Here is a 13,509-nt window from a genome sequence, read left to right on the forward strand (position 1 = left end):
CTTTGAGGTTTTACGGGTAACATATCTGATGACTCCGAGGGCCGCTGGTTGATCATATATTTGCCAGAGGGTTATGATGATCATATGAACATCATAAGCGACATTCCCTCATTTTCACATATTCTTGGCCGTACCACTTTTTTTTGAATAAAAATACTCCATTTTTCAACACAAAAGCCCACTTTAATTCTATTTTTTACTTAAATAAAGGGGCGAAAGATTATTTTCATAAGAGGTCATTCAAGTATTACGTCAGCATCGGGGGGGGGGGGTTTGAGGTTGCTTACGTCATCAACCACCCTTTTTGAAGATATGAAATATTCTAAGCTGCCGACGAAATTTTGCTGACAGTGGGGGGAGGGGGGGTCAAAAATGGCTAAAAATCTGCTTACGTAATACTTGCATGGCCCCTAATTTACAAAATATAAATATATATTTATCTCACGTATTCACGTTTTTTTCGTGAAATATGTTTTTATTCGCTTCAATTCGCAATAGCATTAATTTTAGTAATTTACACAATAATTATTGAATTTTCGATATTTAGCGACTTTTTTTCTACTGGAACAATTGACGATGCCGTGTATTTGAAAGTACTGTATTTAGGATCTCAATCTGTCAATGGCAAATGTAACTATTCCAGCAATAACTTTTTTGTTGTTTAAAAAAATAATTCTAGTTTTTCAGTGCATATCTGTGAAAATTTCCTTGTGCTTTTTGTCTATTCTTCTTGAATCAGTATTTCTTATGTTACTTTTGGATCACCTGGAATTTAGTGATGACAAGGGGAATTAGTGTTTTTCTTTATGATACGCTTGAATATCAGTTGTGTCAAAGTTCTTGTGTGTATTGAAAATAGTTTTCAATGAAAAACTATTTTCAATACAGACAATGAAAACATCCTATGTAATTTCATGTATATGAACATTTTCACGTTTTGATTTTAAGTTTTTTGGTTTTCTTTCTTTTATCCATGTAAAAATGTATCATTATAAGGTCTATATGTTTGCATACATATGTGCTTTTGTTCTTTTTGCATACATAATGTTGGCCAATTTTTCTAAATTTTTAAAATTATATATTTTACAGCAATCTACCACAACTGGATACTATAACTGTAAATCTGTACAGGGAGGCTGACAAGAAGAAAAGAAGAGACAAGAACATTCTTATAGGTATATTAAAACTAACTTCAGAAGAAATATATCTGCCCGTATTTTTGAAACTTTGTAAATATGCAATTTGATAAGTGACTGATGCTATCTCTGTACCACAGGATGCTAATTTAATTTTAATTTGTTTAAACTGATATGACAGTGATATTCTCATATATTTGCTTGTAGGAACTGCTGTGATTCCCACAAATTCACTGAATAATCATCACATAACTGAAAAATGGTGAGTAAATAATAAACAGCTTTAATATAGCTCATAAATAGCTAAGTGAGGCTACTTTTTTAGTGAAATTTTTCACAGTCTTGAGTGAATGAGAATTTGAGTAAGTTTGCCAGATCTTTGGATCAAGGGATGATTTTCAAGAGTTTTCAAGATTTCAATACAATATTTTCGTGATTCTCAACCTTTTCTGACTCGCTGAGCCCTTTTCAGTGTATAATTTCTATGCCGGAACCCTGTTTAACTCGAAGAGCCCTTCTTAGTATATTATTTATATGGTGGTACACTTTTAGGCCTCTTTTTTTTCTTCTTTTTTGTTTGTTTGTTTATCAAATTTACTAATTTATTTTATTATCCTCGAGTGGCCGTGGAACCCCTGGGAAGTGAGTTGCCCGGAGCCCTGGTTGAGAACCGCTGCAATATTTAGTTCATTACCATATTGCAATTCGTCATGATACATAAATCAATAGGCAACACTGTATTTTGTAATTTTGTTGCTACTATCACAAATTAAACTAATGAATTAAGTTTTGTAAAACTACTTGAAATAATTTAAGAAATTCTCTCAAAAAAATTATTTTTTATACTAATTTCTGCAACATAAATTATGTGAAATATTTTCTTTGAATATAGGTATCCAGTCTTTACAGAAAAGAGTTCCAGTGGTAAAGAATGTCCATCAGTTAGAGTCAAATCCCGTTTTCTTAATTTGACTATTCTTCCTTTTGATGTTTATTCTGACTTCTTACAGGTAAAATACTTTTGCATTTTTATTAAAATAAATACTTTCATTTTTGTTAAAAATTCAATGCAATTTATTATAATTTTTTTAGCATTGTTATTAATATTTTTAATAGAGTTGATTTAAAAGTTCAAATTGTTTTATTCATCTAATTTTTATTTTTTGCAGTACCTGAAGACTGAGTACAAAACTATGTGTGAAATTTTAGAACCAGCAGTTTCAGTTAGAACCAAAGTAAGTGGTATTGAAATAACTATTCTTTTCAAAAAAGTTTATAAAATCTACTGTACTTGTTTTTTTTTTGTCATTATATGTTTTCATTCCCATATTTTATAGGAAGATATTGCAACCTCATTAATATACATTATGGAAAAAGAAAATATGGCCAAAACATTTCTAACAGACATAGTCATGGGAGAAATAGAAAAGAACGGTAAATCAATGTTTTGAGACAGCTTTTTTCTCAATCATGTTAATGAATGGCTAACTTGATAGTTTAGGATTTAAAAAAATGGTCAATAAAATTTACATTCACAGTCAAACCTTGTTGGTGTTGAAATTAGGTTAGTACAAAATGTTTTGTTTCTTTGACTTCACAAAGTTTCACTGTACATGTTATATGCGTTGTGTGGTGACATCTGTTGGCATTCTGTAAATTGTTATTGTAATTTTTGAGTCAATTTTATTTTCTTTACAGAGGATAGTAGTTTGATGTTCAGAGGGAACTCTACTGCTACCAAAGCTATTGAGGCATATATGAAACTTATAGGAGAAAAGGTGAGCACACAATAACAAAAATTGTTCTTGAGTTTAGATGGCTTTACCAATGTTGAATATGTTGGACAAAAAGAAAAAAACTGATCAAAATAAATGTGTTTATTTAATTAATAGTTTCAAATAAAACCCTTATCTTCAAATCTGATATTTTTTGATACGTTTGTCTTACCATAAACCTGTATGCATAATGTAGCCTAATCACTTTTTTGGGCAGATATTAGAATTTTGTAGCCTTATTTCTGTAAATTTTGTTTGTCTCCCAGTTAGGAGGATGATGGGGTTATCTTGGTATAAAAGTGTTGTTTTCATTTAAATCACTAGGTAGGTGATTAGTCGCAAAAATGTGACATTTGTGTTTTGTTTAGGCATTCAGAAACTCAGCATATGCCCTCAGGGCTGGAACACAATGTTTTTGATTACTATAGACCTAACTTTTTTAAATTGCATTACACTAAAAATTTTAATTACATTACGTACTTTGTTTTTTTTCATGTAGTGTTAATTTTTTTTTTTTTCCTCTTTTGATTTTAATACGTTTTCTTTCTTAGTATTTGCAAGATACATTGGGAGAAATCATAACTTCCTTAACTGAGTCTAATGAAGAATGCGAGGTGATTTTCACTTATATACTTTAAACTTTATTTATACATTTACTGATAATATTACAGTCGAAAACTTCACATGAATGTTAGGTATATAAATCTTTAAATAAATAAGTTATTTAAGGTTTCATGGTAGAGCTGATACTTCTGGCTCCTTAGACATAAAATTCTGAGTTTTTTCAGTTTTGACATTATTGATGGGTGCTGATGGAGAAAAATTAATCAATCATTGGGATCTGGTATTCCAGATCCCAATGATTGATTAATTTTACACTTATGGTTGTTAACTGGAATATTTTAAGAAAAGGGGGAGGCCAGGATTCTCTTCCAATGACATTCTTTCAGAAATTTAAAAAAATGAGTTATGTATAGCATGAATGCTCCCCATTTTACAATTTTCTCATTTTCATATCCTCAGCATGTATGAGAGTTTTTAATAATTTACTGTTGCAGTCATTTATTACGTACTACATGAAATTTATTTATTTCTTTTCTTGTCAAAAAAAAATTTATAGGTTGATCCAGTGAAAGTTACTAATGCTTCAGTGTTATTACAACATCAGAATAATTTGATCAATTATGTAGAAACAGTTTGGAACAAAATCATGGCATCCTCATCATCCTTTCCTGTGTGAGTATTACGAATATTTTTGTCAAAGAAATTCATTGAGAAATTTTTACTCATGTTTTTCAATCAACATTCACATAATATATATTTTTTTTCCTAATGGTACAGTGAGCTGAGGCAAATTTTCAGTGAATGCAGAAAGCGATTAACAGAGAAGGGTAAAGATGAAGAAGTCTGTGACAACCTTATCTCTGCAACTGTTTTTCTTCGTTATTTGTGTCCGGCCATTTTATCACCTAGTCTTTTCAATCTTGCTCAAGGTATGTAGTGTAAACAAAAGAAAAATTGTTGTTTTCAATTATTAAGTTGCTGCCTATTTACAATTTTGAGCAATTTTTTTTCATTCTCCATTAATGCAAGATATTCCCATCATTTTTTTGCCCTCATCACTTGTAAATAGATTATTTGATGTAATAATTGATTTAGTTTTCCTTCAGACTTTCTTTCGTACATAATCGTATCAGTTTTACATCCACACTGCAACATTGGGATTTTAAATATTTTACGGCACACTTCTGATATCCAGACACTTCATTACATCCTAAATTGCTGTGACACACCAGCATGGAATTGAATCTCTATTTTACTACACATAAATTTAACTTTCAGAAAATGTGGCACCATGGCACACCTGTTGCGAACACAGACTAGCTTATTTGCTTTGGCGACGAAGTCTCTTCCATTTCCATGCTGAAAATACTTGTATTCAGAGAGACATGTAACAAGTTGCAGTCTTAGAGAAAAAAAAGTCTTGAGAATCATCCAGAACTTGGAACTTTTGAGACATATTATCAAGACTCCATGAACTATCATATCATTTAATCATTTTGCTCATAAATAGTCTTTTTCTTCTCTACATTTGACAATTTCAATTTATCTTTAATAATTTTTTAATGTTTTATTTTTTCTACCAGAGTATCCACAAGGCAAAACCGCAAGGAAATTGACATTGATTGCAAAAAGCATTCAAACATTTGCTAATTTCACAAGGTAAATTTTACTCTAGGTTTTTATTATTCCTATGTGTCCACATCCACTCAACATGTTCTGTGTGCTTTCATTAAATGTAAGATTTTGTCACATAGTATGGTTACATTATTTTTTACTACTTATATATTGAATTTTTGAAACATCATTCATAGTAAATAGAGTATGGTAGTTATTAGTATTATAGTGAACTTTATCATTGTTTTATTTTTTAGGTTTGGAGGAAAAGAAAGCTTCATGGAATTCATGAACGAATTCCTTGAAAGAGAATGGGCCTCCATGAACATGTTTCTGAAAGAAATTTCTGTAAGTTCCTCTATTTTATCTTTCACTGAAGGATTTTTTTAAAGCTACTGCAGATTAATAATAACACACCTATTTACTATAATTTATTGATATTGTCAATTATTTTCTACTATTATTAAAATTTTGTATCTCTTATGACAGTACCATAATTTCTTGTATACATGTATAATGCACAGCTTATCCAAGAAGAACAGCTGTTTTTTAGGCTTGATGGGTGTATAATAATACTAGTAGTGCGACAATGTATTATTTTAATTGTGAAACAGAAAAAAAATGTAAATGCTGTTAATTGTGCCAAATGCTGTTTAATTGTGCCGAAAGAGCTTTTGAAAAAGAAACCCCACCAGTTGGGGTCTATAGGATGTGTACCAAACTTTTAACTTCAGTAAGGAAATCCTCCCTTTCAGGGCTATACACTGGAAATTAAGGTATAAGTTAGTTATTTAATGCATCTGTATCTCTGTTTTCAACAAGTTAGTCTCAGAGGTGCAGAATTTAATTGATTAAAAATTTAGAAATTGCTTCTTGTACTTGCGGAGTTGGTAGCAGTTTTGAAAATAAATGATCTTTTTTTTCATTTCAGAGTCCAATCTTATCCCAACCCCACACAGCTGTGGAGTTTGATGGGCATATAGATGAAGGGCGTGAATTGGCAATTTTGCATAATTTATTAGTGGATGCTGCAAGCAAAATCTCTGATCAGGTAATTTTAACAATTTTTCAAATGTTGAACAATTGTTTTATGGCAGAGCATCTGTTACCTATGATTGTACTGTGGCTGTAATGATTCTGTATACGAAAGAGTTAACAGGTTTAGAATTTGAAATGTTTTTGGGTTATTATTATGACCACTTTCTCACTGATTGTTTAAAAAATAAGTTTGTTTTTGTTTTATATATATCATCAATTACTTGTATGTTAATTTTTTTTTCTAGAACCAACCACAATATTCATCTACAGAACTCGAAAAACTACAAAGAGTTTTAGATGGCATTAGCGCTGCATTAACTCAACCTGTCTTATCCCGTCAGCTGAGCTCACCTGTACCCCCAAGTCCATCAACTTCAGATGCACTGACTACTTCATCTGCTCCTGAAAAATGTAATGTCCCGTGTCCTCAAAGATCGTCCACCATGCCACGGTTAGTTGATATACAGTTGATATTCGTGTTAGTTTGTACATCATGTATTCTATGTCATTCTCAATCTTCTAACTGGTGCATATGACATTTTTTGCAGCACGTGTTTGTCTATAATCAACCATACGCCTACTAATGACCTGAACTCAACAGATGATTATGTCACCCTAAGTACAACAAACATTGATCATTCGCCTACTCTGAAACAACTTTCAGTTCATACAGAGCATTTATTTGAAAGGGATATGTCCCGATCAAGCCAGGGAAGATCTTACATCCATCAGCCTACATCTGCATTTCAACAAGCATCACGTCTACATGCTGCTAGGAGGTCCCTAAACAATACACCCAGGAGTGCACCAGAAGGAACAGACAATCTGCGATATTCAAGGCGACGATTGTGGAAACATGCAGAAGATTCGCAGGAAATATCTCATGTTAAGCACCCACAATTTTCTAGTCTGCCTATTCATCAAGTGAGACTTGTAAATATTCCTTTTTTAAATATTTTATTATTCTGTAATTTTTCGTAATTGACTTTTCATTGGCTGAAGAATCAAATGAAAATTAGAATAATTCAATGCATCGTGTATCATAAAATTTAATATTCCAAATCAAACTTTCTCACAGTACTAATATAATATAATTTACATTGCACTTTTGAATAATATTACTTTCCATGAAGAATAAATAAACAGTAAATTTAGTTTTATTTTCAGTTTTCCACTCGTCACTTCAATTCCAGCACACACAGTCCAACAGATTCAATCTCAAGCAAATCCATGATGGATTCTCCTCGGCTGGCACCTTTAGCTTTCAATAATCCTTTATACCAACATCGAAGTCCTGGATTCATCAACAAATCAAACATAAGAAATTCTCCACTCAGTTCCTTCAGCAGTGACAGTGATGAGGAGATATCAGTAATAGGCCGAACATGTTTAGGTATATATGATTTACTATAATGTTTAGTGTTGTATGGGGGAATTTTCAAAAATTATCTTAAGAAAGTATCTCAGCAATATGCAAAAGATCTAAAATTTTTAATGCTGGGATATGGGGAAAATGTTGATTCACTGTAACTTAACTGATTTTAAAAAATCAGTTTTTTTTCACAACCCAGCCATTTTCTGTACTTTGAGAGCTAATTAGACTGGGACTTATGATTTATAAGCAATTGCAAATGGCTTTTTTCTTTTAATGTTTCTCAATGAGAGGTTGGTGCACTAACCCAGAGGGCATATGCATATCCTGCTTTTAGAAGGAGTGAGTATCACACTAGTGAATTGTTCAAAGAGAAGGTAAACAGAATCGCTTCCGGAGACATTTTGAATTACTTACTTTCACATAAAGTAACATTTTAAATTGTAGAAAATTTATTAAAACAGTATTTCAAGATTTTTTTTTTCAATGTTTTTATTTTATACTTCTGATCACCTTAGTGGGGTAAGAGTACCTTTAAACAGCTTTTTCCAAAAATTTCCATTTATAAATAATATCTTTCAAGTGTGAACCAAGGCCATCTTAAGATTATCATGGGCTTCCTAGGCAAAGTGGTTTTTCTGAGGCCCTATCTGGCTAGCTGGAAAATGCTTGTCCACCTTGCATGCTCATTCTCCAAAATTTTAACCAGATCTCATTTTTATGAACCCCCCCCCCCTGCTCTTAAAAGGGATGGGCTAAGACAACACTCTGTTGTGAACAACTGAACCAAACAATAAAAATGAATGGCTTCCACCAGTCACACTTTCATCCTGTTATCTCGCAAAAGTTCATATTGAACACTGCATCTTGCATTCATCACCATCACAAATTTTCATCATATATGAGATACAACAATTCATTCTGAAGTCATGACAGAGATACAACAATTCATTGAATGCACTGACAGTAAATAGCACAGGATTCAGCAACCTAGAAAGTTGGGAAAATAAAAAATGCAAAATATTTGGCAGAAGTCGGGGAAAAATGAAAATGTTTGGGTGTCAGTGACTTGAAAACACTGAAGCTTGAAAACACTTGGAAGGTTAAGATCTCTAACTATATTTCTTTTCTCAGCAGTTTTGGTGAGAGATGATCAATGATGATCAAGCAGATTTTGCTTTGAATCCCGTATAAGTTTGAGTTGAAACTTCTTAAGACTATCATCATAAATTGTACAGCCTTCATACTAATCTTTTTTTTTTTTTAAATTTCAATAGGAAGTGCAGAGTCTGAACCTGCCTTAGCACTCAGTTCCAGACGCTGTTGTACAAGTTCGTCATCGACAGATACTAATAGTTGTGAGTCACCACCTTTACATCAAATGAAAAATCGAGTAGCTAAACATGGGAATGACAGTCATAATGTATTAAAAAACCGTGGTCATTACATAACCCAGCCTTGTCGAAGTTCTAGTGATACTTGTAGTTTTGAACCAAAGCAGCACCAAGTGCATAGATCCTCAACAGATTCTGGTCTTCATAAATCCTTAAGGTATGTACTCAGAGTATAGAGCTTTATTTATAGCAAGTTTTTCAAAATAAAATGCTATCCTATATGCTGGCAGCAATTCATACACCAGCAATTCTTTCATTTTTTAAACATGAATGTCTAATCTGTAAAATTATGAATAAGACAATTGGAAATTCCCTCACAGTAGCACAGTATTTTTGTATCTTTGAAATATTATCCCTGTGGCCATAAAATTTTCCCATTGCTATTCATAATTAAATTCCTTAAACCAACCCTAGTAGCAAAATACTGCTCTCGAGTAAAAAAGCTAACAATTCTCTTCTATACAGTAAATACTTCATTCAGAAAAGGAAATAAACCTTATTTTATAATTATAAGGACAAAATATTTTTCAGGAAACAATCACTAAATTCTACATCATGCAAACTGCTATTACCCTCGCATAAAGCCTGATGCACCTTGTATTTCAGCATTGATAAGATATCACACTTGCTCAGAACCCCTTATTTCTGTACTGGCTAGCCGGAAACTTTATAGCTGATTTTTTCAATGAAACATTCTTTCTTTCCTATCTTCTATATCCTTTCCTACTGAAAATCACAAGAAAGCCAGCTTTATTTGAAAAGATGTACCATTTTGAAGAGGGTTTAGTTCGTAGGGGGGGGGGAATCTTCAATGCCCCTGGTTGCAGGATGAAAGTGGTCTACCAAGCTCTTTGGTAACATGCATAGTATATAGCTAAATGACCTGAGGGCTTTATTAAAATGTCAACTGTGGCCCACAATGTACCAATGGGTGGAGGCACCTGGTTTAGTGGTTTACTTCGATGGCATTTGTGAGGCTAACACTTGAAATGAATTACACCTGGAAGCGAGTTAAGACCCATGCAACAGCTTCAGTCAATTTTTCTTGGCCACAAATGCATGAAATGATAACTTTAACTTGATTTCATTAAAACATCTGAGACCTGAAAATATCCAAAGATGATAATTTTTTGGGAAAATTGTAGAGGATGACTTAATGCCGCCAAATAGCCCTTTTTAGCTCGAGAAGCACTCATTCTATAATCAATAAAATTTGTGCTAATCATGATATCTTAGCTAAACTGTCTGTGTCTAAAGCAAACTATACAGTATTTGCATTTGTCTGCAGTTAATTTATACTGATTAGAAAAAATATAAAACGTTTGGTTTATTTCAATGACCTGACTTTATGCAATGAAATTTCTTTGACATTTACAGTCAAACCTCGCTTATGACAACCTTCAGGGGTCTGAAAAGATGGCTTGCTATATCCTATCATAATTAGATCGGTTATAGCAAATATGACATCTTATGGGATAGGGCAAAAAACTTGGTCAGTTGAAATTGAAATTTAATTAGCACATCAAGACAAGACAGAACACAAATACACAAAAACATATTACATTCCAATGTTATGAGCCATGTTTGCTTTTGCAAGGCTCGACTGTGTATGTGCCATTAAGCTGATTTTCATTTTAGTTCTTCAATTCAAAAATAAGCTGAAGCTAACTAAAAGACCTGGCATTCTAGCTAGATTTGCTTTTATCAATAGTAATAGCTATATAGTTGGTTTCCCTGCTTATTAACAATTAATATTGCATTTCAGGTCATCTATCAAGTCAAGCCAATACTTAGATTATGCTGCATGTGCAGCGCAAGACAGAAAAATAGATATGAGATCAAGAAAGATGTGTACAAAGAACACAGTAGAGGAGGTGGGTTTGCACAATCTGCATGGCACATGACTTCAAATAATTATGATAAGACCAACATGTCATCCTGCATGAGCACTTACACACTTTGCATGATTTCTCTTCAATTTTAACCTCTTTTCAAAAAGCTATGCATGGAGCCTCCTCTTAAAAGTTAGAAAAAAAACAAATTTTTTTGGTTCTAATTTAAAGAATTCCTTCACTCAAACAATATTGTAGTATGAACACCAAGTTCGAGAACTTCGACTAATGATGGGACAGCTTCAATCAAAACTTCACGATGCTGAAATGAAACTGAATTCCCAAGAAGGTAAAACTGAGGCAGCTATAGAAGAATGGAAGAAACGAATGGAAGCTGAAGAAGACAAATTGAAGAAACAACAAGAAGAGAAAGATCTGCAGATGAAATCCATCATCACAAGGTAAATACAAACAAATCTAAAATAAATCTTGAAGCAAATTATTTTTCAAAAGCAGTGACTCTCATTAGTCTGGCTGTTTTCTACTCCAGCCCATCCAGTATTTTTAGACGGGTTTCCTCTGAGCAAAGAAGAGGAAAACATGTCATTGCGTCTGAGTGAAGTTTACATTATTTAAATGGACTTTTTTCAACTAACTTCCAGTAATCATGAGATTCTGGTAATCTGGAACACCCTGGTGTGATATGTGCCGGATTACCGGAATCTACTGTGTTGTAAAAGCTCAATTATTCAATACTTGCTTATCTTCTGAATTCTGTTATCCAGAGTAAATTTCCTTAAGGTCACTACACATGTCACACGCCTGTATAGGTACAGAAATGTGTACAAGGGTTTTTGGATATACTTGCAGTTTTTTGTTTTTTTCATCCAAACGAATTGGCTTCTTCATGATTTGACGTATTCTTCTAGACCTGTGGACACTCAAGTTGAGATTTATGTTGAAAATTTAGATTTCTTATGTCTGGGGTTGCTCGGCCCAATGCTACTAAATACTGTAAGTGTTTGAGCATACACCCCTCCACCCCCAGCTCTGAGGCCATTTTATTCCTCAGGAATAATGCTACTATTCAACATTATAATTGGTACAGATGATATGTGGTTATTTGGATATTTTGATTTGCAATAGCTTGTCCCAATCACTAAAACGATTGTTTTGTTGTAATATACATAAAACTATATATCAGGGCTTGACAAATTTCAGGCAGCAGGTCGCCATGGCAACTAAAAAATTACTATTTAGTGCCTAAAACTTTGTGAAATTACTAAATTACAGGTTGGGAGCAGCACAAATTGTTTGGAATTTATAGCAGCATATCTGCCAACAAAAAAGAGGGTAGCCCTGAAAAATTCAAATGGAGCACTGTTTTGGACCTTTTTCTTCGGGTAAAAAATTTTTCTAGCGCCTAGATTTTTTGCGATTTGTCCAGCCCTGCATATATACATGTATAGTAAAACCTCTTTTGCAGACACTGACTGAACAAAAAAATTTGTGCATAAAACAGTGGTGGCCATTAATCGGGGCTTTGAAATACATACTTTTATTATATACGGGAAATTATTATTTGGCCGTAAAAGTGGGGTGACCATTATGAGGTTTTACTCTATTCGAAATTTATCGCTGGGATACATTTAACTTTATTGCTACGTGGCAAAAAAAATTTTTACTTAAAATTTAATTACTTGCATCCTCATAGATACGATTATTGTTTTTAAAATAACAGCAGAGCTCACACAGCCTAAATTACTTGATATTTCTCGCAGTATATACATGTTTTTTTTTCTCCTTCTAATTGTCCATCAATTAGGTTGATAACAGTCGAAGAAGAATTAAGGCGAGAGCAAAAAGACATGCAGGCACTTATAGAAGACAAACAACGAATAATTGAAGCTCAAGAAAAGAAGATTTTGACATTGGATGCAACAAACACACATCTGCTTGCTGTCTTGGCTCAACTGAGAGCTCAGTGCCCAGTGCAAAGCCAGAATGGTTCAACTCCGTCTCTTAAGAACAACTACCTACATAGAGACCCTTTATTCAAAAGCAGTTCGTGTTAAAGTGCCATGCTAGTCATTCCTGTTTGTCTATCAGCATGTAATATAAAATGCATATGAATCAAGTGCTCATGACTTCGAAGAGAACAGTTATATATATATATATGTATCCTATCATACACAATGCGTGTAAAATATTAAATTATTCTAATTGTTTTTTTTACTGTGTCTTTCTCTTACTCAAGCATATTTTACTGATTTGATTGTTATCATTATCAAAATCACACAAATCATGGTTGAATGCAAAACTTACGGAAATTTAATCAAATCACAGTTCTTACACCAGCAACAAAATAGAGTAGGCCTAAAACCTTGAATTGAAAGTAACTTGGTTTACAAGCCTCTACTTGATGACTGTGCTCTTACATTGCAAGATCACTCATTTATCTCTCACTTATAAGACTATTTTCCGCATTCTTGGTTGAAAGATATAGGTAAACAATGCTATTCACTTCTCTCACTTATGCATCTTTTATCCTTGTGAGAGATCACTGTAATGTGCATGCCAAAGCCGCCTAGATGAGGATTAGTCTAAATGATGTAATTCCTTTAATTGTGATCATGTAGCAGACAACTCAAACATAAGGATCAGATTTAACAATATCTGTTTTTTTTCCCCATGTATATTTGTGATAATTTTAACTCGGATTTAACCCATCAAATTCATTAACCCCTTCACGTACAGGCATTTGGCAATCTGAATCTCAAAAAA

General features: G+C 33.0%; 1 protein-coding gene across 11 annotated transcripts in view; it reads left to right on the forward strand.

The window, feature by feature from the left end:
* Positions 1-12,953, forward strand: part of LOC149087086 (disabled homolog 2-interacting protein-like) — a 102,173-nt gene extending 89,220 nt beyond the window's left edge. For 5 of the 11 annotated variants that reach the window (XM_089231316.1, XM_089231326.1, XM_089231319.1 and 2 more), the window contains 19 exons: positions 1,090-1,175; positions 1,344-1,398; positions 2,029-2,146; positions 2,306-2,371; positions 2,474-2,570; positions 2,835-2,914; positions 3,463-3,525; positions 4,032-4,147; positions 4,253-4,404; positions 5,059-5,134; positions 5,347-5,437; positions 6,021-6,140; positions 6,373-6,578; positions 6,676-7,060; positions 7,295-7,520; positions 8,777-9,050; positions 10,659-10,767; positions 10,984-11,186; positions 12,551-12,953. In XM_089231316.1, the coding sequence (XP_089087442.1) occupies positions 1,090-1,175; positions 1,344-1,398; positions 2,029-2,146; positions 2,306-2,371; positions 2,474-2,570; positions 2,835-2,914; positions 3,463-3,525; positions 4,032-4,147; positions 4,253-4,404; positions 5,059-5,134; positions 5,347-5,437; positions 6,021-6,140; positions 6,373-6,578; positions 6,676-7,060; positions 7,295-7,520; positions 8,777-9,050; positions 10,659-10,767; positions 10,984-11,186; positions 12,551-12,800 (2,773 nt within the window). In that variant the 3' untranslated portion in view covers positions 12,801-12,953. Of the gene's footprint in view, positions 1-1,089; positions 1,176-1,343; positions 1,399-2,028; positions 2,147-2,305; positions 2,372-2,473; positions 2,571-2,834; positions 2,915-3,462; positions 3,526-4,031; positions 4,148-4,252; positions 4,405-5,058; positions 5,135-5,346; positions 5,438-6,020; positions 6,141-6,372; positions 6,579-6,675; positions 7,061-7,294; positions 7,521-8,776; positions 9,051-10,658; positions 10,768-10,983; positions 11,187-12,550 lie in introns of those variants that run through there. The other 6 variants (XM_089231317.1, XM_089231327.1, XM_089231322.1 and 3 more) reach the window with 3 other exon arrangements.
* Positions 12,954-13,509: the final 556 nt, after the last annotated feature.

This window comes from Pholcus phalangioides, unplaced genomic scaffold, assembly GCF_987345545.1.
Source record: "Pholcus phalangioides strain wild (caught in Gottingen) unplaced genomic scaffold, Ppha-v1.0 ptg000004l_1, whole genome shotgun sequence".
NCBI classification, from domain to species: domain Eukaryota; kingdom Metazoa; phylum Arthropoda; class Arachnida; order Araneae; family Pholcidae; genus Pholcus; species Pholcus phalangioides.